This window comes from Mirounga angustirostris, unplaced genomic scaffold (genome assembly GCF_029215605.1).
Source record: "Mirounga angustirostris isolate CCGP_5_RB_7025 unplaced genomic scaffold, mMirAng1.0.hap1 SCAF_9, whole genome shotgun sequence".
Lineage (NCBI taxonomy): Eukaryota > Metazoa > Chordata > Mammalia > Carnivora > Phocidae > Mirounga > Mirounga angustirostris.
The window spans coordinates 116,022,107-116,049,865 of record NW_026991717.1 but is presented as its reverse complement, the minus strand read 5'-3'; the positions used below and the strand labels follow the sequence as shown (position 1 = coordinate 116,049,865).

The window sequence follows — 27,759 nt, the reverse complement described above, 5'->3', positions numbered from 1 at the left end:
TAAAAAAAAAAAAAGAAATGTGTATTTTAGTAGCTAAAGACCAATTGTGTGTCAGTTTATGTTAAGGATTCCCTTTAAAGGGGAAGTCGAAGGGCACAAGCCTGGAAACCTGTCTTCTACTTGTTTTATATTTCCCGTTGTGGCTAAATATTGTTGAGATCTTTTTCTTGTTCTTGTTCTTATTCCTTTTTTTTTTTTTTTTTAATGTAATCTTTACCCTCAATGTACGGCTCAAACTCATAACCCTGAGATCAAGAGTCACATGCTCTACCAAGGGAGTCAGCCAGGCGCCCTTGTTAAGATCTTTAAAATGTTATGTTGAACAACTTAAGGAAATGATTCTATTAAGTCCAAGGCCTTGGTTTGCTTACCCTGTAGAATTTACTTTTATGTTAACTTTTACTTCACTAACTTTTTTCCTAATTAAAATTTAAAAATTTTATCTTTTATGGTGAGATATACAAATGGAAGAGTGCAAAAGACATATACATGGTTTATTTTTTATTTATTTATTTTTTAAAAGATTTTATTTATTTATTTGACAGAGAGAGACACAGTGAAAGAGGGAACACAAGCAGGGGGAGTGGGAGAGGGAGAAGCAGGCTTCCAGAGGGCTTGATGCGGGGCTTGATCCCTGGACCCTGGGATCATGACCTGAGCCCAAGGCAGACGCCTAACGACTGAGCCACCCAGGTGCCCTGACATATACATTGTTTAAAGCAAAATTATCAAGTGAAGATTAGTGCAACCACCACCTAGGTTAAGAGTTGAACACTGCCAACACCCAGAAGCCTAACATGTGTCCGGATCATCAGTTCCCTCTCTGAGCCAACCACTAGCTTGATTGTTTCGTTTTTGTTATATGACTCAGACTATGGCAAACAGTTCATCCTGCTAAAAACAACAAAAATGTCGGTAAAATATTGAAGAGTCAACAAGAAGATAGGTAAATATCAGACTAAAATCTAGGTAAAGGCAGGATCTAGAGAATAAGTGGAGTAATGATGTCACTTTTACCCTGGGGCATGTTCCTTAATTGGCAATTTAAGCTTGGTTTTTCTAGTCCTTAAGGGCCACGTGGGTCAGAAGACAAAGCCCAGGGCCTGGTGGATGTGGCAAGTCTAAAGCTGGGACCGCAAAGGGCTACAGTTTCAGTGTAAGGGTAAATTATCAATAAATAGACCATTCAACAGACTGAATGGAAAGAATGTTGTCTTGGAAGGAGGAGATTGAGGAGAACTGTAGAGGGGGCACTGGACCCATAAGACAGCCCTCCCAGAGATATGTAACCCAATACACATCTCCCGGTGATTTAAAAAAAATTCCAAACAGTGAATATACCCTAAAGTGGTCCCTCTGGGCAGAAGGAAAAGCAAATCCTCTCTGGAGGAATGAACCTTTATCCTAGGCCTCAAAGAATTCCCACAAATAATTTTCCAAGTAAAATGCTGCTCATAGTAAAAAATAAGCACATGAAGAATGAAAATGAATAAGCAACAACAGGGGCACCTGAGTGGCTCAGTCATTCAGCTTCTGCCTTCGGCTCAGGTCATGATCTCAGGGTCCTGGGATTGAGCCCTGCATCGGGCTCCCAGCTCCACGGGAAGCCTGCTTCTCCCTCTCTCACTCCCCCTGCTTGTGTTTCCTCTCTCGCTGTCTCTCTCTCTGTCAAATAAATAATAAAATCTTAAAAAAAAAAAAGGCAACAACACAGAAATGGGTCTCATAATTCCAATTATCTGTTAAATAAAAACTATTTTTTCCATTATTATTGACATATTTGCACTTACATAGTAAAAAACTTCAAGAATATAAATTTGTTTTGGGGCGCCTGGCTGGCTCAGTCTATGGAGTGTGCGATTCTTGATCTCAGGGTTGTGGGTTCGAGCCCCACATTGGGTGTAGAGATTACTTAAAAATAAAATAAAATAAAAAGTACAGGGGTGCCTGGGTGGTTCAGTTGTTTGAACGTCCGACTCTTGGTTTTGGTTCAGGTCATGATCTCAGGGTCTTAGGGTCGTGGATCCAGCCCTTCATCTGGCTTTGCCATCAGTGCGGAGTCTGCTCGAGATTTTCTCTCCTTCTCCCTCTGTCCCTTCCCCTTCCCCCCCCTGCTCTTTATCTTTGTCTCTCTCTCTTGCTCTCTAAAATAAATCTTTAAAAAAAGAGTACAAATGGCGTGCCTGGGTGGCTCAGTTGATTAAGCATCTGCCTTCGGCTCAGGTCATAGTTCCGGAGTCCTGGGATTGAGCCCCGTGTTGGGCTCCCTGCTTAGCGGGGAGTCTGCTTCTCCCTCTCCCTGGGACACTCCACCTGCTTGTGCTCTCTCACTCTCTGTCAAATAAATAAATAAAATCTTTAAAAAAAGTACAAATGGATTTAAATGAAGTCTCTCTTCTTCCTCACCTTAGTTATACTCCTTGGAGGCAATCATTTTCCATGGTTTCAGGGGTGCTTATTACAACTTAAAAAAAATAAACTTTAAAATGGGTATCCCTGAGGCGCCTGGGTGGCTCAGTCGTTAAGTGTCTGCCTTCAGCTCAGGTCATGGTCCCAGGGTCCTGGGATCGAGCCCCGCATCAGGCTCCCTGCTCTGCAGGAAGCCTGCTCCTCCCTCTCCCACCCCGTCTGCTTGTGTTCCCTCTCTCGCTGTCTGTCTCTGTCAAATAAATAAATAAAATCTTCAAAAAAAAAAAAAATAAAATGGGTATCCTTGGTTTCAGAAGAGAGTAAGTACCATTTTATTCCCAAAATATATCCTCATTTTATAATTAGGAGTATAAAGCAAAATATTAAGCCTACAAAAAATTACAGTGTCAGTCTTAGGAATAAAACCCTCTAGGGAATTTTTCTTTTTTTTTTTTAGATTTTATTTATTTATTTATTTTGTTTTAGCAAGATAGCATGGGCAGGGGGAGGGGCAGAGGCAGAGGGAGAAAGAGACTCTCACACAGACTTGGTGTGGAGCATAGAGCTCGACATGGGGCTCCATCTCACGACCCCAAGATCGTGACCTAAGCCGCTCAACTGACTGAGCCACCCAGGTGCCCCTTCTAGGGAATTATTAAGAGCCTAGCTCAAGGAGCACCTGGGTGGCTCAGTCGTTAAGCGTCTGCCTTTGGCTCAGGTATGATTCCAGGTCCTGGGATCCAGCCCCACATCGGGTTCCCTGCTCGGCGGGAAACCTGCTTCTCTCTCTCCCACTCCCCCTGCTTGTGTTCCCTCTCTCGCTGGGTCTCTCTCTGTCAAATAAATAAATAAAATCTTAAAAAAAAAAACAAAAAAAGAGCCTAGCTCAAGACCTATTCTCTGAACTTATTAAAAATCCCTCCCCCCCCCTTAAAGTAACCTCCACACCCAACATGGGGCCCAAACTCACAGCCCTGATATTAAGAGTTCCACCCTCTGCTGACTGAGCCAGCTAGATGCCCCTAAAATCCCTCTTAAAAAAAAAATAATGGGGCACCTGGGTGGCTCAGTTAAGCGTCTGCCTTTAGCTCAGATCACGATCCCAGGGTTCTCGCATGGAGCCCCGCGCCAGCGGGGAGTCTGCTTCTCCTTCTCCCTTTCCCACCGTCTCTCTCCCCAGCTGTGGGCCCGCGCTCTCTCTCTCTCTCAAATAAATAAATAAAATCTTAAAAGAAAAGAAAAGAAAATCTCTTTTCCTTTTCCTACTTTGAAACTTTGAAGTTTTAAGGTGCTATAGACAGCTTAGTTTTTAATATCCTGGTTTGTGATAAGCATAGGAAAAAAAATTCTCAGTCATTTGTGCAGTTAGCCCAACTGTTGGCTATCTGCCCAGTCTTGAAAACACAATTTTCAGCAATATAACCCTTATATGTGGCTCACTCATTATTACACAGATTTGGTTTTACTATTGGTCTAATTATGTCCTTTGAAACATAAAAGAGTATGTGACTAAGTCAGGAGATGGATTCTTGTCCCAGCTTTGTCAATAATTTGCTGTGTGATTTGGCAAGTCCCTTAACCTTAGTTTTCTCTACTGGGTTAACAATTGTCAAGATAGAATCATAGAACGTTAGAATTGGCAGAGACTTCAGAATTATAAAGTACAATTCCTTTATTTCATGGAGGGGTTGAGCGATTTACCCAGCTTTCTAGAACAAGCGCTCAGTCTCCCGCATCTCAGACCAGGGCTCTTTTTATTACAGCAGGCTTTCTTTCAGTGTCATTCCAAGAAATAAACAAAAAAACCCCGGAAAGTGAAAGCACTAAACAAATGTATGGCTTTTTAAGAAAAGCCAGATAACAATGTTAACCATTAGCCTGCACCGTAGCCCGCAAGCTTGTCTGAAAATGAACCCCGTCTAACTTAAAGATAAAATTCAGAAGTTCTAAAACTATGTAGAGAAGGTCGAAAAGTAAAAGGTAAGGTAAACAAATTCAGCTTGGAGAACACCCATAAAGGGAAAACAAAACTCCAAGAAGAGTAAATTCTTTTATCATTTCTTTCTGGTCTTTTCCTAACTTGGGCAAGGTGAAATCAGGAAGAGGAGATTGCCTGTTTTTACACATTTCTGAAGGAATCGTGTGCAATATGTGTTCGTGAAATAGAGTTATTTGCCTCAACTATACTACACATTACATCAGTCATCTAACTTAGCGCCATTCCCTCTCCGGGCACTACCCAAAACAACGCGCTGAAATCTTCGAACACCGCAGTCAATGCAAAAACTCCAAGTCCCGAAACGCTCGACGGCCAGTCTTCACCGCCTCCTCACAAGAGCAGCCTTTTTCGTCCTGGGAGTTGTAGTCATTTAGAGCCTTGATTTCCGGGATGTGGGGAAGGACGCACGTCCTGGGAACTACATTTCCCAGGAAGCTGTGCGCGCCCTTCTCCGCCCTCGCCGGCGTAGGACTCCACCCCCTCCCGCTCCTCTCTCCCTGGACTGCACTGCTCACGCCTTCCTGGTAGTCTGAGCTGGGAGAAGTTCACTCCGATCAGCTGATCCCAACTGACAACAGGAGAGGAGGAAGCCCGGGAGGCAGAGAAGGAGGAGGGGGGGCGAGATGGAGATGAGGATGGATCCACCGGTGCCCTGAGGAACAGCCCCCGCCCCCGCAGGCGCCCTGCGGTCCCCCGACGCCGCCTCACCGCGGCCGAGCTGCTCGGTGGTGGGATCCCCGGGCCGCCGCGGGCGGGGAGGGAAGGGCACGGCCCAGCGCCGGGCGAGCTATAGTCCTGGAGCTCCGGCTGCCCCCGGGGGGGGGGGGGGGGGCGGGTGCGGCTGGGGTGGGGGTGGGGTGGTATAAACAATGGATTCGGCTCTAGCCTCTGCTAGCGTGGGGGCGGATTTTGGGGGACCTTCTTTGTTTAGACTCTGCTCGTGCCCCTCGGGTTGTGGTGGTGTTGCCCGGGAGAAAGGAAGGGTGAGGAACCCCCGGCTGGAGAGAGGTGTCGAGGTGGGGGCCCGAGTGGCAGATTGTTTGCTTGGCCGGTCGGGCGGTGAGGTGTTCTTTTGAAGGTTGATTTTATATTTTTCTAAATTGTGGCGAATTTCGATTTTTGTTTCCGTTGTGGGAGCTGCTTGGGCATGGCTGAGGTTAGGGTGTAAATAAGGTCTCCTAGTCACTCCCTTGCCTTCCTTGTTTGTCTAAAAATAAGATTGATTGATTACTAGAGGGAGGACTTTACATTTCGTTGGGGTATTAGAATGGAGGTCAAGGCTAAGAGGGGTTAAGAATGTAATTGTAGAAGTGACAAAAGCCTCTTTCCTGCCCCAGTTATCTTTTTTTCCCTTTTTTCTTTTTGAAGTTATTTTTAAGTTAGTTTTTGAGTGACAGAGAGAAAAATTATTTGTTATAACTCACTGCAGGCCTGGCTTTGCAGTGGGCCTTAGAGGAGGAATTCTGTCTCCTGTTGCTCCCTTTTTTTTGCAATTAGAGAAGGGACAAAAGGAAGTAACAATAATTGTTCTTTATTGTTTTTAAACATGACATGGTGACTTTTGTTTCCAGGCTTAAGGTCCTTCATAGACATTTGTCTAGAGTTGAAACAACCTAACTAGATCTGCCAAAGGCTTTGATGGAGCTAAAGTCTACATTATTATCATTTCTTTAGATTTTTACAGGTCTCTTTATTCACCTCATAAGTGTGTGCTGCAGGTTAGGGGAGTGCAGAGGGTTGTCCCTCCAAGGACTGTTTGCTTAATGATTTTGATTCTGAATTATTATAATAACTGGATGAACAGAGAATTTCAGTCTGTGAAATGAAGAGACAAAGTCTCTGAAATGCCTTGGGCCTAGAGATAGTGGCTGTTTTCAAAGGGAGGAGCCTTGCCCATGATTTTGAGAAGAAATTTCTAGGATCAGAAGTAGCCTGTGTAAGTTTTATAGTAAGAATGAGATTTCTCTCAGGAGTTCTGGCCTCATATTTAACCACAATCTTTTTTTTTTTAGGTGACTTCTGTTTTTAAATTAGTGAAATCCTTTTCCTTCCTCTATTGTAGGTATCCCCTGAAATATTGACTTGAGGTTGGATTATATTGCAGAGCTTCTGACCACTCTCTTTCACTACCAAACCCTTGTGGCTGAGGCCCAACTGATGAGCCCACCTCAGTGAACCTATCGGATCTCTCTCATATAGCCATAAGAGACCCTTTCAAGTTAACTTTGACCACAACTTTGCTTGCACTTTATGGAGGATAAAACCATCAAACCAAATCAACGTTGCTGCTGACACAGGAATCTTGGAGGCAGAAAATTAAAAATCCCAACATTCGTGAGTGTGAAGAATTCTGATAGGACACCGAAGGTTTGTTTTTGTTTTTGTTTTTTTTTAAGGTGTTCAGAATCCAGTGAAAGTTCTGCAGTCCTCAGACTCAAAAGCCTTTGTCTTCACTCCTGGGGAAAGCCCAGGGACCGGTCTACGGTGGGTGATTTCCTTACCAATCTGAGTATGAGTGCTCAGACGTCCCCAGCAGAGAAGGGCCTGAATCCGGGGCTGATGTGCCAGGAAAGTTACGCCTGCAGCGGGACTGACGAAGCGGTCTTTGAGTGTGATGAGTGCTGCAGTCTGCAGTGTCTCCGCTGCGAGGAGGAGCTCCATCGGCAGGAGCGCCTGAGAAACCATGAGCGGATAAGGCTCAAACCTGGCCACGTCCCTTACTGCGACCCCTGCAAAGGCACCAATGGGCATTCGCCGGGTATTAGGCAGAGGGCAGCCGTGAGGTGCCAGACCTGTAAAATCAACTTGTGCTTGGAGTGCCAGAAGAGGACTCATTCCGGGGGTAACAAAAGGAGACACCCTGTTACTGTGTACCATGTCACTAAGGTCCAGGGGCTACTGGAGGAAGAAGAGCTGGATGAGGAGACCAGGAGGAAGAAGATGACTGAGAAGGTCGTGAGTTTCCTCCTAGTAGATGAAAATGAAGAAATTCAGGTGAGCCTGTGGGTGAAGTGCGAGTCCTGTGGTCGTGCAGCAGATCTGTTGTTGGAAGATAGCTCTCAAAAGGAAAAGTCCAAGAAGAGCTCACATTTGATCATTAAAGGGCAAGACCCCTGAAAGCTTAAGTTGGGTGGAGTCATATTTCATCACTTAACTGGTTGTGTGACCTTGGGCTGAATTACTTTATCTCTCTGAGCCTTAGTTTTGTCATCTATAAATTGGAGACAGTGCCTACTTCTTCGGGTGGTTGTGAGGATGAAATGGTACCATGTGTGTAAAGCCTGTTGCATAACAAATGCTCAGAACCTGGTAGCTGTTGTTGTTATCATGTTACTGGGGTTATTGTGAGGGAGATCCGACTTAGATCAGCTTTCTGAGTGAGAGCACTTGGCAAGTTGATAAATGGGACTGATGAGGGGCTGTGTGTGCAGGGTAGGAGACACCGTGGGTCCTCTAGGAGTGCCAGGCAGCAAGTCATAAACCTGCTAGCTCAATTTAGAGAGAGGGGTGGTCTTTAAAAAGTGGCTTTTGATAAGGAGAGTATTCTGCCAGATGGCCTCTTCTTTTCCTGTACAGGCTGATAGGAAAAGCCAGTGAGGGCACCTGCCATTACAGAAGGACTGGAGAATATTTGATTGGATTCTGAGTTGGGGCAAGGGTAGAGTGTGATGGGAGCAAGCTGGGGAGATGGTGGCGTGTGACAGTTGGGGGTGACTACGGAAGGGGTGGTATAACGTTTATACTTTCCAGGGAGAGTAGTATAATGTCCATGCTTTTGAGTGAAGACTGTTTGAGTTCCGTGCTTGCTTCTCCACTCACCGTGTAACCGTGGAGAGTGATTTGAGCTTTGTGCCTCAGTCTCACTTGTACTTCCCAGTAGTAATTGAGAAGATTCTGAGAGAGAGTAAGGAATGGAAATGGAAGGGCCCTTATCACAGGGCCTGGCACATAGTGTCCAGTACCAGCTCCTTGTTTCTGTCAGTGTCTGTGGTAAATTGACTGGGTACTTTGCAGCAGTGATGACTCCTCAAGTCTCCAGGTTGGGGGAGAACCTTTGTAAGTTGCTGTTTGACACTCCAGTTGCCCACTAAGAATTTTTCAGCTCTGTCTTTTTCCTCCTTGGTAAGGTTATAGAAATGCATTACATCATGATTCCATTGTCAGCTAAATACTTTGCTAACACAGACTTCTTTATTGGCTGAGAGGGACTAATGGAGTTATGGAAGAGTGACCCAGATCCCAGTCTGCCTCCCTTGTTAGCAATAATGTCTTCATTATGGTTATGCTCTAATTGGGTGACTGTGGACTAAATATTTTATAAATGGAACACTTGGACTTGGATGATTCTTGTTGGTTTTGCCACCAATTCAGCCTATGGAAAGTCATATTTTGGATTGCTGTCACTTTTGTAAAGCAAGAGGAAGATTTGGAATGAACCAGTAATCCTCATGGATGTTGTGTTGGCACCAAAAAGTATTTTTTGAGGGGAGGAGGATGTGTATTTTTTTCTTTTTGTGCCACTGATACATGTTCCTTAGTGTAGAGAATTAGGAAAATATATGGAAGTGTAATGAAGAAGACAAATCCAACTACCCAGAGATGATATTTGTTCATCTTTTTTCTTGGAGTGTATAATAATGTATGTAATTGGGTTGTTTGTAAAGATTCCTCCTGCTTTGCTTTCCTTCTTAAACACTGACCACTTCCCATGAAGTAACAATTTCTTAAGCTTAAGCAGCACTGGTTGGGACTAATGGATTAGACATAGAATATTCTTTTTAGGTGGTGATTTGTTCTCCCAGAGTCACAGTGGAAAAATACTTTGAGAGAATGTCTGGTTCTGTTTTCTAATGTGAATGTCCAAAACAATTAGATGATTGTCTAATCTGAATCTAGATTATAAATTCAGCCAGCATGTGAACTCCTGGAGAGCAGGACCGGGTGTTAGGCCCTGTGTCATGCACAGTGGTAGGTAGGTACATTGTCAGCGCATAAATACCTGTTGATAGGTCGGTGATGTCACATTTCAACTTCAGTTTTTAAAAAATGGGTATCATGCACATACCTAGTTAAAACCTAAAATAACATAAAAAGGCATATGATCGCAAGAGTTTCCCTCCTACTCCATCCCCTTAGTCTCCTCCTTTAGAACAGTCACCACGAACAACGAACTACGTGCCCTTTTAGAGTTTTTTGACATGTATTTATTAACATATGTATGTATCCTTTTTATTTTTATTTATTATTTTTTAAAGATTTTATTTATTTGACAGAGAGAGAGAGTGAGAGAGGGAACATAAGCAGGGGGAGTGGGAGAGGGAGAAGCAGGCTTCCCGCTGAGCAGGAAGCCCGATGTGGGACTTGATCCCAGGACCCTGGGATCATGACCTGAGCCGAAGGCTGAGCCACCCGGGCACCCTATCCTTTTTATTTTTAAACAAAAATGAAATCTAATATGCTTACTGTTCTGTCCCTCAGCTTTTTTTCACTAAAGGATACATCTTATTGCTATATCAGTACATCTTATCAGTACATTGAGGTCTACCTCATTATTTAAAGGCTGTCTACTATTTTGTTGAATGGGTTTTCTGTAATTTGAGCCTGTTAGTGGATACTTGAGTAGTTAAAAACAAGGATATATTGACTATCCTGTGAATCTATTTAGAAGTGGAATCTCTTTGTCAAATGATATGTGCATTTTATTTTATATATTTTATTTTTTTAAAGATTTTATTTATTTATTATAGAGAGAGAGCATGCATGTACATGAGCGGGGGGGAGGGCGCAGAAGGAGAGGGAGAAGCACACTCCCTACTGAGCAGGGAGCCCAACCATGTGGGGCTTCATCCCAGGACCTGGAGATCATGACCTGAGCCCTAGGCAGATGCTTAACCGACTGAGCCTCCCAGGCACCCCTAATATGTGTATTTTAAATTTATAGATACTACCAAATTTCTGAACCTCATTTTCTTAGCCTCTGAAGTACTTCGGTGAGTCCCCTGGGTTCTGATCTTGACTCACAATAGCTAAAATTTAAAAAGCTCTTAACTATGGTTGTTAGGAACTGTTAGGAACTGTTCTTAGCACTTGTATGAACTCATTTAATCCTGATGATAACTGTGTATTAGTTTCTTATTACTGTGGTAGCAAATTCCCAACATTTAATGGCTTAAAACAACACAAATTTATTTTCTTACAGTTTGGAGGTCAGAAGTCTGGAAATGGGTCTGTATGGCTGTGTTTCTTGTGGGACTCCAGGGGAGTGTTTCTTTCCTTTTCTAGCTTCAGGAGGCCACCTACATTCTTTGGCTTGTGGCCCCATTGTCTAGCTTCAAAGACAGCAATGTAACATCCTCCAATCCCTCTTTCTGTCTCTCTGCTTCTGTTGTCATATGTCCTTCTTGGCCCTCTTGCCTCCCTTTTACAAGGACACTTTGATTAGGTTGGACCCACTTGGATAATCTAGCACTGTGTCCTCCTCTCAAGGTGTTTAATGCAGTCACATCTGTAAAGTTACTTTTGCTACATTAAATGAGCTATTCACAGCTCTTGGGGATTAGATCGTGGTGAGTAGGGGGTGCAGTTTCAGCCTACCACACCTCATGAAGTAAGTTGTAGTCAGTTTGGGCTGCTGTGTATGATAGAATACCATATGCCATTAAATTATATACCGTTCAGTAGCATATAAACAACAGAAGCTTATTTCTTGCAGTTCTGGAGGCTGGGAAGTCCAAGATCAAGGTGCTAGCGGATTCGGTGCCTGGTGATGACTGACTTCCTAATTCATAGACAGCCATCTTCTCTTCTCCCTCTGTCCTCAGATGGTGGAAGGGAGTTCCAGAATCTCTTTTATAAGGGCACTAATCTTATTAATGAAGACCTCCCTTCATGACCTGATCACCTCCCAAAAACCCCGCCTCCTAATACGGTCACATTAGGGGTTAGATTTCAACATGAATTTTGGGGGAACACAAACATTTCATTTATAGCATTGTGTTTTATAGGTGAGGACATTGAAGCACAGAGATGAAGTAACTTGCCAGGATCAAGTTACAGTAAGTGGCAGAGGATTTGAACAGAAGTATCGGGCTTTAAAATCCTTGCTGTAACTATGACACTCCAGTTGCCTCTGACCAAGTCTGTTAAGCTTTCTGATTAAGCTTTTTATGGCCAGTACCATCAGCTCATCAATTCCTCAGGGTTGCTTGCTGTGAGGAGCAAAGAAAGCACAGCTCTACAAAATGCAAGACAGGGTTTTTGAAGAACTGTTTACTCACAATAGTAAAGATTCTGTGAGTTAGGCCCCATCTTCATTTTTCTTTTTATGTTTCTAGGCATTTGTGGGTTTTGACTATTTTCAGTTTTGTCCATAGGAATTATTTTAGAAGCTCGTAGGCTGTAACATATGTGTGGTTTTCTCAAATTCTTTGGCCTAGTGTCTCCTAAGATTTGTTGCTTATGGTTTAAGTGTTATTCAGTTTCTTTTGGGAAACCTGAAAGTTCCTTTTAGAAACAAAAAAGTTCCTTTTAGAAGTGTGAATTTTATCATTACCTTGTTATTTGAGTGTGTACTATAGTGCTAAATTTGAGGAGAGACTGGCTTTTGGTCTCAGAAGCAAGAATTCATTTGTGGCTCTTAAATGGACACATTTGGTCTATTAGCCAAAAGCATTCATTAATTGATCACAAGTATTGAGCATATACTGTGTGCCAGGCACTTTCTAGGTTCCAGGGATACATGGCTAATAAGACTTGGTTCGTGGCATCATAGACTTACCCTTCAAGCAGGGAAAGTGGAGTTCACATGTGTAAAACGCATAAAAAGGGATCAGGTGTAGTATTAAGCAAGAATGACTTGGAAGCTACTTGTTCAGGATGATCAGGGAAGGTTTTATTGTAGAAATGACTTTTAAGCAAAGACCTGATGGATACTACCACCTGGGGATATAGACCTCCAGGCAGAGGGCAATGGGAACAAGTAGAAGGTGGATGGGATGTTCGGGGTGTAGGAAGAATGCCAGTATGGTTGGAGAGAGCTGGCAGAGAGTGGTAAGGGCAGAAGCACAGAGGTAAATGGGTTCCAGATCATGTGGGGCCTTGCAAGCCATAGAAAAAAGCTTGGCTTTTAAGTGTAATGGGAAGCACCAGACTGCTTTATGGTAGTAAGTCACATGATCTGACAGAAGTTTTCAAGAAATGGCTTCAGTGTAAAGACTAGATTGAGGTGACTGGCGGGGGTGGGGCAAGAAGAAAAGCAGGGAGACCACTTAGGAGGCCATTGTAGAAGATAAGGTGAGAGGTGGCTTCGATTTGGTGTTACCGTTGACATTGGGGAGATGGAAGGACACTGATGAGAGCTTCGGGGTTGGTGAACACATGGCCATTGTGGGGAGAGGTGTGCCTGGAGAGGGCATGGAAGCTCCTCACCCTTTCCCCATACCTCTCCCTACACATCTCTGCATCTGGCTGTTGATTTGTATCCTTTATCATATCCTTTAGTAAACTGGTAAGTATTTAAAAAAAAAAAAGGAAAGACTGATGAATTTGGGACAAAATTTGGGTGTAAAACAGGAATGCTGTTGCAGAGTGGAGGGTGAGGAATGAGAGAACTTTCAGTGGTGACTTGACTCCTTGGCATTTTGTTTGTGCAGATCTCACCGGCTTAATACCCTGTATCTTCCTGATTTGATAAAACTAAAAGTCTTTAAGAACCTGATTCGTACAATAAAGAGTTAAATTAATCTCATTTGGTATTATCTAACACAGTGGTTCTCAACCAGGAGTGATTTTGCTCTCCCAGAGGGCATTTGGCAATGTTGAGAGACATCTTTGGTTGTCACAACTGGGGGATGTGCTACTGGCTAATGGGTAGAGGCCAGGGTGTTGGTAAATATGTTACAACACATAGGGCAGCCCCCCACAAAAAGAATGATCTGGTACAAAATGTCAGTTGTGCTCTGATTGAGAAATTGATTTAACAATGAAGGTTTGGTCTAATAGGAGATCTGTATTCTGGTGACATGGCAAGCATACCAGGGACAAAATTAAGCTATGCACCAGTTTTTCCTCCCTCTCTTGGTTCTGTTTGCTCCCCAGAAGTAATGTAGCTGAAATCAGTATTCTCTTTTGGCATACTTGGCAACCTCTCCAGTGAAATGGTTACTTTCTTCTGTGTTGTATTCATTGATTTTTGTAGGCCTCAGTGGAACTGTGCTAGGAAAACCAGAGGACTTGCAGGTCCATTATTTAGAGTCCATAGTGAGTAAACAATCCACACTGATAAGTCATCCATAAGCTCTTGAACTTAGAGACAACACCCTTAGCAAGTAACTCAAAGGTTAGAAGAATAAAGTTCTGACAATTGGATTTCTTAGTGGAGGAAGAGGATAGTATTTTTCTATTTGTTGTGTCTTGTGAGGGATTCAGACATCCTGTCTTACTGAATGTTTACTGGTCAGAGAAAAAAGTGAACAGTTGTCTTTTTTTTATTCGTATGCATATCTTTAAACCCCATATAAGTTTTTCTTTTTTTCATAACCACCCCATTCTCTTCTTTGTCCCTTTTCTACAAACTTCCTTTGGCTGTCTTCTTTCTGAGAAAGTAGAGCAGCAAACTGACGAGAAATTTCACCTGTTTCCCTTTCAGGGTCATGACCCCTGACTAGGACATTAGGAGAGCCTAGGAGCTTCTCATGCCAAAGACTCCTCAAGGGAAGTCCTCTCACGCTGAACGTGCAAGGTGATAAGGAAGCGTAGTGACCCAGGAACAGCCAATGAGACGCTAAGCAAGTGTCCACTGGGGCAGGCCTTCCTTGACTCAGAGATCTACAGTCTTGGCCCACTCGGAAATGGGAGGCCAAAGTGAGCCTTCTTCATTCCTTCTTCAGCACAGTGGTGGACTTTCTCTCACTGAGACCGTTCCTTTAAGAAGACCCATCACGTTGCTTGGCTGCTTCACTTGTTTACAGTCCCAGAATAGTGTGGCTCAAAATACTGGGACTTGGCTTTTTTTTTTTTTTAATTGGTTAAAGGAGACATTATTCTTGTGAGATTCTGGATTGGAAACCAGCAGAGCATGTTTTCATACTGTATGGGAACCCTTGACCACAAACTGGCTCTGCTGGTCTGCACCATTTTTGTGCCCCTTCTGTCTTGGACTTAATCTGCTAGTGACCCCTCTGGCCTTGTCATCTGCTTCCTGGTCTAGGGTACCTTGTTGGGCTTGGTCTTACAGACAGGCTGGCAGAAACCCTTGAGGACTTAATTCTGGCCAACAGGTCATGAGCCAGGGGAATCAATGTAAATCGTGGAACTTCCCCATTTTTGCTCTGCACATGGCCAAACCATTACAGTGTAAGGACTGGTTTTAGTGCTGTGGCTGGTTAGCCTTTGGCAAGTTCTGGTCAGTACCTGGATATATGTGCTGCAGTATTAATTCTTGGGTGCCGTATAAGAAAATATAACAAAAAAAACATAGATCTGCTTAGGGGCTGTCAAAATCATAAGCAATAATTGGCTGAGTAGCAGACGCTCCCTCCCCCATCACTGTTTTTTGCTTCTAGAAACCCAAGGAAAAGCCCCTTTTGCTTGGTAATAGTCAGGGGAAGGCATTGGATGGAATTACTGGGAATTGCAGGGTTGAGGATGACTCAGGCAAACAGAAGGAGGAAAGGGCCCCTATTATGTGCTTCCGGTTTCTGCTCAGCATCTTCTGAGCTTTCTCAGCCTTGGGCTCATTCAGTTCTAACAGGGTCCTGGCATTTAACTTGGGAGGCTATTTTTTTTAGTACAGGGCTTTTTAAAATTTGACCCATATAAGCCATCAAAACCACTGTGAGTCAGCTTTTCAGGGAACCTGTCTTTAACTCTTTCAGGTTACCTCCTGTTTGTGTGATTCTTTCTTTCTGTTCTGTTACTTCCTTGAAGTGATTGATTTTTCTGGAATAGGGCAAATATTTGGCTTTTTGAGCCAGGGTTAATAGAATAGGCAGATTTCTTATTAAGTTGACCTTATATGTTTTTCCTGTGGAGGCATCTCCTGCATGTAGCATCCTTGAGTTTATCCTGGAGATTGCGTAGCACGGAAGTGCTTCTGACAGCTGGTTAAACTTTCTGGGGGTGGGCGGCGCTTTGCAGGAGCTCCCATGAGACTATTTCTGAGGTTAGAACTGCTAAATGTATTGGTGAAGAAGGGAAAGAAAACAAGGACATAGGGGGCCACCTGGGTGGCTCAGTCGATTGAGCTCCTGACTTTGGCTCAGGTTATGATCTCAGGATTCTGGGATCGAGCCCCCCATCGGACTCCCCGCTTAGGGAGTCTGCTTGTCTCTCTCCCTCTCGCTCTGCCCCTCCCCTCACTCGTGTGTGCCCTCTCTCTCTCTCAGATAAATAAATAAAATCTTTACAAAAAACAAAAACAAAAAAACCCCACAAGGATATAGAAAGTTCCAGGCAAGAAGAATTGGAAGGACATATGGGAAGGGATACAGAGGGACTTTTGGAGGCAGGAGAGCATGGATGTTTCCTGGGAACCAGTTTTGTTCATTTTCCCATTTTTCCAGTGGCTTTTGGCCAGCAGTTAAGAGACTCTTTGACTGGTTCGTGTGGTCAGTTTGGTGGTGACTGGAGTTCTTGGGCAGAGATGTAGGTATACCAGCCATATAAAGCACCTGACCTCTGGCTTGACTTCACTGGAGGATGATTTTACTTTCTGGTAGCTTCTGGAATTTTTTTCTGCTTCCCAATTTCCTTCTATTTGAGACTGAATTATTGCTGTCTTTCCCAGGGAATTTGACTCTAGATGTTAGAATGCTTGAAAAGAACTGACAGCCTGGTTCCTGCACGTAGTCACAGACATCCTAAATTCAAGTTAAGAGACAGCATGATCCTGAGCAGTTCAGTCCTAGAGTATTCTAGAAATTCCTCTGCTTTCTAGCCCAATCCTTTCTGCCTGGTGAGTGTCATCCAAATGGCTAAACTTGTTTTCCATAATCTCTCATAACCTTTTCTTTCAAAGTACTCAATTCAGTTTATCTGTATCACTCAGCAGCAGTCATAAACATTTATTGAACGTCAATTATGTGCCTTATTAGTTTGAGTAATCTCTATGGAAAATGTTTTAAAATGAAAATTCAGAGGTAAGTGAGCCTGGGGGGTTGGGGGAGGAGATGGCAGAGGCTTCACTCTCAGGAAAGCTTAACTCTCTTTTGTACTTGTCTGTGAGTAGAGGCTGTTTGAGGATCCCATAATTCTTTTTGTACACCCTCTCTGGTCCTGCTTGGTGACCATGGTTTAGTTTGAGGTCATAGGTCATAGGTGACCGCATAGGCACTGTTGCCTTTTTCCCTCATCTTTCTCTCAAGTCAGTTTTGTTAATTAGATCTAGACTGTGACTGATGAACAGATGGACAGATGGACAGCCTGCTTGCCTGTCTTTTTCTGTCTTCTTTCTTTCCTACCCTGTCTCCTCCCTCTCTCCCTGCCCTCCCTTTCCTTGTTCTTCCTTCTCTTTCCCCTTCTCCTCCCTTGCCTTGCCTTCCTTCTTCCCTTCCCTCATCATTCTCTCCCACTGTCCTTTCCTTCTCCCTTCCTCTACTTCCCCCTACCCCCTTCATGAATTGAGAAGTTAAATCTGCCAGTGCCAAGGGGGAAAAGTTTCTTTCTAGAACTAAATAGAAATGATTTTAGGTTTATGTTCTGTTTTGGGTTGTTTATGACATTTCTCTTCCATTTTCATTACCACAGAAAATTGCATTCACTACATTGTTTTTATTTTTATTTTTTTATTTTTTAAGATTTTATTTATTTATCAGAGAGAGAGAGACAGAGGCAGGCAGAGGGAGAAGCAGGCTCCTTTGCTCAGCAAAGAGCCCGATGTGGGACTCGATCGCAGGACCTTGGGATCATGACCTGAGCCAAAGGCAGACGCTTAACTGACTGTGCCACCCAGGCATCCCCACTACATTGTTTTTAAAAGGATTGACCTAAAAAGTTTTTGGCTTCATAGTGCAGCCTTCCTTGGGCACCATATTAAAAAGAGTAGCCCCTGCCCTGGCCTTGTATTTCTAGTCTTCTCTCCTGATTTTTTCACACTACTTAACCACCATTTGACATAACATGTACTTTTATCTAGCTGTCTATTTATCTATCTATCTATTTTTAAGATTTATTTATTTTAGAGAGAGAGAGAGTGCCAGCGTGCACAGGAGCGGCAGGAGGGGCATAGGGAGAGGGAGAGAGAGAGAATCTCAAGCAGACTCCCTGCTGAGCATGGAGCCCAATGTGGGACTCGATCTTATGACCCTGAGATCATGACCCGAGCTGAAACCTTGAGCCAGATGCCTAGCTGACTGAGCCACCCGGGTGCCCCTCATACGTACTTTTAAAAATCAGCTTTGTTGTGATATAGTTTCTGTGTGATATAATATCTGCATTTTAAGAGTATGGTTCTGTGGGTTTTGATAAATGTATATCCACATGTATAAAAACCACCACAATCAAGATACAGAACATTTCCATCCCCCAGAAAGGTTCCTCAGCAGTCACTGATCTGTTTTCTATCACTATAGATTTGGTTTTCCTAGAGTTTCATATAAATAGAATCATGCAGTACTGTTTTGGGTCTGCCTGCTTTCAATTACTGTAATGTTTTGGAGCAGGGGATCATTCATGTTGTATGTCCCAGGTCACTTCTTTTTATTGCTGAGTAGTATTCCATTGCATGGATCTACCACAATTTGTTCATCTGTTGACTTGTTTTTTGGTGTGTGTGCTATATATTTTAATTGTTTGAATATGGTCTTTCTTCTTCCCCATTAGAATATAGGCTCCATGAGGGCAGTTATTTATTTTTTTATTGAGGTGTAATTTGCATCACACGAAATGAACCCCATGGTAAAGTGAGTGAGTCGATGGTGTGTAGTACATTCACGGTTTTGTGCAGCCACCACTCTGTCTAGTTCTCAAACATTTTCATCATCCCGAGTGACAACTCTGTGCCTATTAAGCAGTCTGTTCCAGGGAGGTGACTTTTTTGGTCTTTTTTTATGTAACTTTTATTATTTTCCTGTTATAAAAACGAGACTCTGCATGTTAAAATACTGAAAATACAGAACTATGGAAAAGTATAGAATTTTATCTTAATTTTACAATAAAAGAAGGCCACTAGTACCTCATTTCTTTTTAATGTTGCATTTACTTTTTTTTAAAAACAGTTTTATTGAAGGACACCTGGGTGGCTCAGTCGGTTAGGCATCTGACTCTTGATCCTCTAGGTCATGAGTTCAAACCCTGCATTGTGCTCCATGCTGGACTTGGAACCTACTTAAAAAAACCAAAACAAAACAGTTTTATTGAGATATGATTCACATACTATAAATTCACCCATTTAAAGTATACAATTAATTGGCTTTTAGTATATTCATGGATATGTACAACTATCACCACAGTCACCTTTGGAAAATTAAAAAAAAAACCACATCATTTTCGTTGGGCAGTGATTTTTGTCTCTTCTGTTCATCAGCATCTAGAACAGTGTTTGGCATATAGTAGGTACTCGATATTTGTTGAATGAATGAAATGCACTCATGAGGATAAATCAGCTTAATCATTAATTCGGTAAACATTTAATCAGTGCCTCCTATGTGCTGACAGCTGAGGACAGTAGAAAGTGGCACTCAGATACTGAGCTTGCCCTCAGGGAGAGGACAGTCCAGCGGTAACAGAAGACAAATACATGGAAATAAGATGGATGATGTCAGAGTGGTATAGAGAGGATGTTATAGAAATTCAGAGGAGGGGGGTACTGCTGGAGGGGTTACTATTATTGACTTTGTTTTTATTTTTAAAATTTTTTAATGTTTTTACATTTCTTGTATTTTGTTTTCTAATACATTGCTTCTAGTGTAAAAACATAACAGTTACTTGTATTTTGACTGTATCTTGTGACATTGCTAAATTTATTAAGAACTTTGAGTGCTTTGTTTTTAAAATTTAAATTGAATTAACATAATGTATTATTAGTTTCAGAAGTAGAGGTCAGTGATTCATCAGTCTTTTTTTTTTTTTTTTTTTTTTTTTCTCTTTTTTTTTTTTTTTAAAGATTTTATTTATTTGAGACAGAGAGAATGAGAAACAGAGAGCATGAGAGGGAGGAGGATCAGAGGGAGAAGCAGACTCCCTGCCAAGCAGGGAGCCCGATGCGGGACTCGATCCCGGGACTCCAGGATCATGACCTGAGCCGAAGGCAGTCGCTTAACCAACTGAGCCACCCAGGCGCCCCATCAGTCTTTTTTTTTTTTAAGATTTTATTTATTTGAGAGAGAGAGAGCACAGAGGGAGAGGGAGAAGCAGACTCCTCACTGAGCAGAGAGCTCAGTGGATGCGGGGCTCGATCCCAGGATCCAGGGATCGTCACCTGAGCTGAAGGCAGATGCTTCACTGACTGAACCACCCAGGCGCCCCCATCAGTCTTACATAATACCCAGTGCTCATTACATCACATGCCCTCCTTAATGTCCATCACCCACTTATTCCTTCCCCTCCAGCAACCCTCAACTTTGTTTCCTATGATTAAGAGTTTCTTACGGTTTGTCTCCCTCTCTGATTTCGTCTTGTTTTATTTTTTCCACTCTTCCCCTATGATCCTGTTTTTTTTTTTTGGTGCAAAAAGGTGATTTTATTAAAGCGCAGGACAGGACCCGTGGGCAGAAAGAGCTGCTGATCCTGTTTTGTTTCTTAAATTCCACATATGAGTGAAATCATATGATAATTGTCTTTCTCTGATGGACATTTTACTTAGCATAATACCCTCTAGTTCCATCCACGTCGTCGCAAATGGCAAGATTTCATTTTTTGGATGGCGGTATTCCATTGTATATATGTACCACTTTTTTTTTTTTAAGATTTTATTTATTTATTTGACAGAGAGAGACACAGCGAGAGAGGGAACACAAGCAGGGGGAGTGGGAGAGGGAGAAGCAGGCTTCCCACTGAGCAGGGAGCCAGATGCGCGGCTCGATCCCAGAACCCTGGGATCATGAACTGAGCCAAAGGCAGACGCTTAACGACTGAACCACCCGGGCGCCCCATATATATACCACTTATTTATCCATTCATCTGTCAATGGACGTCTGGGTTCTTTCCATAATTTGGCTATTGTGGACATTGATATAAACATTGGGGTGCAGGTGCCCCTTCAGATCACAAATTGTATCTTTGGGGTAAATGCCTAGTAATGTAATTGCTGGATCATAGGGTAGCTCTATTTTTCACTTCTTGAGGAACCTCCATACTGTTTTCCAGAGTGGCTGCACCAGTTTGCATTCCCACTGATAGTGTAAGAGGGTTCCTCTTTCTCCTCATTCTCGCCAACATCTGTTGTTTCCTGACTTGTTAATTTTAGCCATTCTGACTGGTGTGAAGTGGTATCTCATTGTGGTTTTGATTTGTATTTCCCTGATGTTGTGAGTGATGTTGAGCATTTTTTCATGTGTCTTTTGGCTATTTGTATGTCTTTGGAGAAATGTCAGTTCATGTCTTCTGCCCATTTCTTGATTGGATTACTTTTTCTTTGGGTGTTGAGTTTGATAAGTTCTTTATAGATTTGGGATACTAGCCCTTTATCTGATAATACATTTGCAAATATCTTCTCCCATTCTGTCCTTGGTTTTGTCAACTGTTTCCTTTGCTGTGCAAAAGCTTTTAATCTAGATGAAGTCGCAATAGTTCATTTTTGCCCTTGCTTCCCTTGCCTTTGGCGATGTGTCTAGTAAGAAGTTGCTATGGTTGAGGTTGTAGAGGTTGCTGCCTGTGTTCTCCTCTAGGATTTTGATGGATTCCTGTCTCACATTTAGGTCTTTCATCCATTTTGAATTTACTTTTGTGTATGGTGTAAGGAAGTGGTCCAGTTTCATTCTTCTGCATTTGGCTGTCCAACACCATTTGAAGAGACTGTTTTTTCCATTGGTTATTCTTCCCTGCTTTGTTGAAGATTAGTTGACCATAGGGTTGAGGGTCCATTTTTGCATTCTCTATTCTGTTGCATTCATCTGTGTGTCTGTTTTTGTGCTAGTACCATACTATCTTGATGATTATAGCTTTGTAATAGAGCTTGAAGTCCGGAATTGTGATGCCACCAGCTTTGGTTTTCTTTTTCAACATTCCTTTGGCTATTTGGGGTCTTTTCTGGTTCCATACAGATTTTAGGATTATTTGTTCCAGCTCTGTGAAAAAAGTTGATGGTATTTTGATACGGATTGCATTGAATGTATAGATTGCTCCAGGTAGCATAGACATTTTAACAATATTTGTTCTCCCAATCCATGAGCATGGAACACTTATCCATTTCTTTGTGTCTTCCTCAATTTCTTTCATAAGTGTTCTATAGTTTTCTGAGTACAGATCCTTTGCTCTTTGGTTAGGTTTATTCTTAGGTATCTTAATGGTTTTTGGTACAATTGTAAATGGGATCACTCTTTAATTTCTCTTTCTTCTGTCTCATTGTTAGTGTATAGAAATGCAGCAGATTTCTGTGCATTTATTTTATATCTTGCCACTTTGCTGAATTCCTGTATGAGTTCTAGCAATTTTGGGGTGGAGTCTTGGGTTTTCCACACAGAGTATCACGTCATCTGCGAAGAGTGGGAGTTTGACTTCTTTGCTGATTCGGATGCCTTTTATTTCTTTTTGTTGTGTGATTGCTGAGGCTAGGACTTCCAGTACTATGTTGAACAATAGTGGTGAGAGTGGACATCCCTGTCATGTTCCTGACCTTAAGGGAAAAGCTCTCAGTTTTTCCCCACTGAGCATGATATTTGCTGTGGGCTTTTCGTATATGGCTTTTATGATATTGAGGTATGTTCCCTCTATCTCTTCACTGTGAAGAGTTTTAATCAAGAAAGGATGCTGTACTTTGTCAAATGCTTTTTCTGCATCTATTGAGAGGATCATATGGTTCTTGTCCTTTCTTTTATTAATGTAGTGTATCACATTGATTGTTTTGTGGATGTTGAACCACCCTTGCAGCCCAGGAATAAATCCCACTTGGTCGTGGTGAATAATCCTTGTATTTATTTATTTTATTTTATTTTATTTTTTTAAAGATTTTATTTATTTATTTGACAGAGAGAGACACAGCGAGAGAGGGAACACAAGCAGGGGGAGTGGGTGAGGGAGAAGCAGGCTTCCCGTTGAGCAGGGAGCCTGATGCGGGGCTCGATCCCAGGACCCTGAGACCATGACCTGAGCCGAAGGCAGACGCTTAACGACTGAGCCACCCAGGCGCCCCGGTGAATAATCCTTTTAATGTACTGTTGGATCCTGTTGGCTAGTATCTTGGTGGGAATTTTTGCATCCATGTTCATCAGGGGTATTGGTCTGTAATTCTCCTTTTTGGTGGGGTCTTCGTCTAGTTTTGGGATCAAGGTAATGCTGGCCTCATAGAAAGAGTTTGAAAGTTTTCCTTCCATTTCTGTTTTTTGAAACAGCTTCAGAAAAATAGGTATTAATTCTTCCTATTATTGACTTTAAATAGTTCTAGCAATGTTCTTACTTCACCAGGGCTCCGCTGTTGCATTCCGCACAGAACGCAGGCCCTGCTCAGTCTCTGCCTCAGACACCAAAGATCTCCTTGTAAGTCTGTGTCATCTGTTAAGATCTTCGAGATAAAGTATGAGAAGAGCATTTTTAATGAATCTGTGGTATAGTAATAATCCTTGGAATCACGTCACATCATTCTTCCGAAGACTGAATGCCTTCTTATGCATGATGTATGTATTATGCGATCTCATAACTGCTTTTTCTTTAATTGAAAAGACACATCCTTTTGAGGGAGGGAACAGTAAGTATTGAGTGAGCATCTTGTTCCAGTATCTCTAACTCTTTAATGAGAGCGCACTGGAAGCCTTCCCTCGGAAGGGTTTTTACTTGGGATAATGGAATGAAATTCTGTGGTGGCGGTGGTGACTCTGGCCTAGAGGCAAACAGTGTAGCTACAGCCATGATGTCAGCCAGGTCTTCTAGCATTTACTGCCTGATCGCACCGTGCCCAGGGCCCCACGTGCAGTGATCTCGTTTAATCCTCACAGCAATCCTCAGAAGTAGATTGTGTTATCCCCATTTTACAGGTGAGAAAACTGAGGCTCAGGAAAGTTAAAGGACTTCTTTAAGGTTATTCTAAAAATCAGCAAGTGGTATTGAGGCAGGTTGGTTGAACCCTTCACGGTAAAGCTATACTGTTCCCTTCCCCAGAGGTGATATGGCATTTAGATATTCATTCATTTATTTTACAAATATGTATATACTAATTTCCTGTTATGTGTCAGTCCCTGGGCTGGGGCTGCAGTGGTGAAAACACAGGACAGACCCTGGCCAGCACGGAGTTATGTTGTAGTTGGGAAGCTCAGAACCAGGAAGAACGGAAAATGTTAAAAGAGATGGTGGGTGGGGAACGGAGACTTTGAGCAGGAGAAGGGTTGAGTGAATTGCCCATGGTCTGATCCATGGACCCGAACCTAGCTCTCTTGTCTTCTTCCTGGCCTGGTGCTTTTATTGCTAAGTCTTTTATAGCTGGCCAAATATGGGTATGCCGTGTCACTTAAGAGGGGGCTGTGTCTCCCATCTGGAAGTTCTTTGGAAGAGTCTCTTGGAATGATGTGGGTCTTGAGGATGACTTGGTATTTCCAGTCTGTCCTCAGATTTCAGCTTTGCTTTAGAAAGCTTTTTGTTCAGATACAAAAGGATAGCTGGACAGGGTGAGTTGGGTGAGATCAAAGAAACTGATCATGGAGCTAAAAATGACTCTCTTTAGAGAATTCAGTTTGTGGATCATTTCTACATACAGACACTCTTTCTTGCTGGAGTAGGAGGGGAGCTGCGGGCGGAGTCTGAGAGGCTCTGTGTCAGAAGCACCGCTGGTGGTTCTAAGACAAGGGAGAATTCCTGACCTCTCAAGTAATGGAACACTTTGGGGACACTGGAGTGGAAGAAAGTGATCTTTGCCCTTACCAAATGTGCTCAGTGTGTTTGTGAAGCTAATCTCATGACTTCAGTGGTCTTAAGAAAACATTTGATTGAGAAACAATTGTGTTTTTGTATGAAATTCTGTGGACACATACATGGATAAACACAGAGTTACACACTCCTTTTAGGATAGAATGAAAGGAAATTTTCTGGACTTGCTGGGTTGGAGAAACAGGTTTACTAGAACTTTCTGACAGGGTTTTGCTATTGGAATGGAACCACCTTATCGTTTGGGTTGTAAAAGTAGACTGGCTAATGATCTGTTTGACATTGTTTTAGTAAAATCTTGTCTGAAAATTAGACCATGGAGTTTAAATCATTGCCTGGAGTTTTTTTCAACATGATGAAAATGGCTCTGGATTTTTTTTTTTTTTTTTTGAAGATTTTATTTATTTGACAGAGAGTGAGAGAGCACAAGCAGGGGGAGCAGTAGAAGGAGAGGGAGAAGCAGGCTCCCCACAGAGCAGGAATCCTGATGTGGGGCTCGATCCTGGGATCATAACCTGAGCTGAAGGCAGACGCTTAACCATCTGAGCCACCCAGGCGCCCCTGGATTTTTTTTTTAAGATTTTATTTATTTATTGGAGAAAGAGAGCGAGAGAGCATGCATGATCAGGGGCAGAGGCAGGGGCAGAGGCAGAGGCAGAGGCAGAGGGAGAAGCAGACTCTCCGCTGAGCAGGGAGCCTGACACCAGGCTCAATCCCAAGACCCCAGGGTCATGACTTGAGCCGGAGGCAGACAGTTAACCAACTGAGCCACCCAGGTACCCGTTTTTTTTTTTTTTAATCAGACAGAGAGAGAGAGAGAATGGGGGGGAGAAAGAGAGGGAGAGAGAGAATCTTAAACAAGTTCTTTTTCCAGCACAGAGCCTGACATGAGGCTCGATCTCACGACCCTGAGATCATAACCTGAGCCAAAATCAAGAGTTGGACACTGAACTGACTGAGCCACCCAGGCGCCTCAGCTCTGGATTTTTCTAGGAAGAGTTCTCTCACCTTCCACTTCTCCTTTACCTTCCCAGGAGAAGGAAAATGTTACCTAAGTTCTATTAACTGTCTTGGTCTAACATCATCAGGTCAGTGCCAGACACTAGAGGAAGCTCAGTATGTGTCCGTTGATTAAAATATGCAAAAAAGAGAAAAATAAAAGAAGCAATCAAGCTCTAGTTTCCTTTTGGGATAGTGGTCCCAGTTCTGGTGAGAGTGAGAATTTGGTTTGGTTTCTTTGGGTTCTGTCTCTTCCTCTGAACCCAGGTAAAAATAGATGAAAATAAGATAAATCAGAGACCAACATGTAGAAGTAATTACTAGGAAGTTCCCTTTGGCAATAACTATTGAACTAGGCTAGTTTTAGAATCTTGGTGGGGAGGTATAAAATAATCTTTGGTTCAGAGGTGGGATGTATATAAGCACTGGGTTGTGATGGGTTGGTAGGAGAAACCAAGCTTCTCTTAGCTGAGCAACCAAGCTTTTTTTTTTTTTTTTTTTAAGATTTTATTTATTTATTTGACAGAGAGAGACACAGCGAGAGAGGGAATACAAGCAGGGGGAATAGGAGAGGGAGAAGCAGGCTTCCCGCGGAGCAGGGAGCCCGATGCGCAACCAAGCTTTAATTAGCTCCTTCTGTGACTTTGGGGAAGGAGCTGGTTTTTGCCCTCATCCACAGGGAATATCTTCATAAAAACTTAAAGGTCTGTATGATTTTAGTTGACACAGATTAGATCCTTTTTGTCTCTAGAGGCCAGAACTGAAAGGACCTCAGTGCTGAGCTACTTTCCTCTGTAGTGTTTTTGCGTGCCTTTGGGATTTCGCTTCCGTGGTCTCTGTACTTTGTTGAACTTTCCTCCTTTTGAGGCTCTTTACTTCAGTTCCTTCCTCATCTCTTGCTTTTCCCTTTGCAGAGAACAAAGCTGTTTTCCCTCAGAACAAAGCTTATGTGGTTATTCTTTCTGGAATGATTCTCTAAGGGCTGAGAAGGAATTTCTTGTTGGAGATTGTCATCATTCCCATTGCTTGCTTGGGTCAGAGCTTGACTGCTGGACCCTTTTCACTACCATAAAGTGCTCTGAATTCTAAGTTGGAACAATGGAGATCACTGAGTACTGTTAATATTTCATTTTAGAAACTCTGCTTGGAATCCTATGCAAAGGGAAAAAGCTTTGTGGGTGAGATAGAGAGGTGTACTGTTTGGTTTCTTAAAAACTCTGGGTGTTAGACGGTCACTTTACTAAGAGTCAGCTGTAAAGCCGGTATTAATACCATTTTTTTTCCAAAGATTTTATTTATTTGAGAGAGAGAATGAGAGAGAGAGAGCACGAGAGCGGGAGAGGCAGACTCCCCACTGAGCGGGGAGCCCGACGTGGGACTCGATCCCGGGGCTCCAGGATCATGACCTGAGCCGAAGGCAGTCGCTTAACCAACTGAGCCACCCAGGCGCCCAATACCATGTTGTTTTGATGAGGGGGAGAGGAAAGGAGTTATCAGAGCCACTCAGCGAGTTCTTTCATTTTCAGGTGGAATCAGTTTAGGTCTTTTTTTTTTTTTTTAAAGATTTTATTTATTTGACAGAGGGAGAGACAGTGAGAGAGGGAACACAAGCAGGGGGAGTGGGAGAGGGAGAAGCAGGCTTCCCGTGGAGCAGGGAGCCGGATGCGGGGCTCGATCCCAGGACCCTGGGACCATGACCTGAGCCGAAGGCAGACGCTTAACGACTGAGCCACCCAGGCGCCCCGGAATCAGTTTAGATCTTAGCACATGGCTGATTTAGTCCCTGCATGAGCAACTTCTGGGCCACAAGTGGGTGCAAGCCCGGCCGTTACTGTGGTGCCCCCGGATGCGTTTGCAATGGGCTGGTCTTCAATAAGAATGGGTCCTGTTTAGTGAGTGCTTACTATGCACCGGGCAGTGCCCTTCACCTGCTTTATTTCTTTTAGCCTCTCAGGATCCCGAAGGGTTGCGGACTCTTACTGTCTCATTGCCCTGACGCGTCAGTAGTGAAGTCGCTTCTCCCAGGCCAGCAGGGGCAAAGCTAGGAGTGGAATTTGGGTGTTTCTGACTTGTCTGACATCCAAGAGATGGCCTAGGGAGCTCAGGAAGAGCAGAAGGTGGGAGTTGGAGAGGGCAGCCTTCCCGAGAAGCATTTCAGACATGTAGAGCTGGGCGCGGGAGTGGAGCAGAGTGGGGTCATTGATTGCAAACTGGCAGAACCAGTAGGGCTGGAGCCTTGTTCCCTTCTGCCTCCTTCCTTTCCTCATCAAAGGGAATCTTCTTGTCTTTTCTTTACCTACCCCCCCCCCCCATCAGTCTTGCTACTGCCTAGGCTGCTCTCTCCT

At 43.1% G+C, this 27,759-nt stretch overlaps 1 protein-coding gene across 5 annotated transcripts in view; it reads left to right on the top strand.

Annotated features, from left to right (window-relative positions):
- Positions 1-4,905: 4,905 nt before the first annotated feature.
- The window catches only part of ZFYVE1 (zinc finger FYVE-type containing 1), a 58,438-nt gene continuing 35,584 nt past the window's right edge, over positions 4,906-27,759 (top strand). For 2 of the 5 annotated variants that reach the window (XR_010405244.1, XM_045901138.3), the window contains exons 1-2: positions 4,908-5,136; positions 6,471-7,402. Coding sequence is in view for 4 of the 5 variants with exons in the window: in XM_045901138.3 (XP_045757094.1) it covers positions 6,920-7,402 (483 nt within the window). In the remaining variant the exon portion in view is untranslated. Of the gene's footprint in view, positions 5,137-5,278; positions 6,345-6,470; positions 7,403-27,759 lie in introns of those variants that run through there. The other 3 variants (XM_064571282.1, XM_064571281.1, XM_045901139.3) reach the window with 3 other exon arrangements.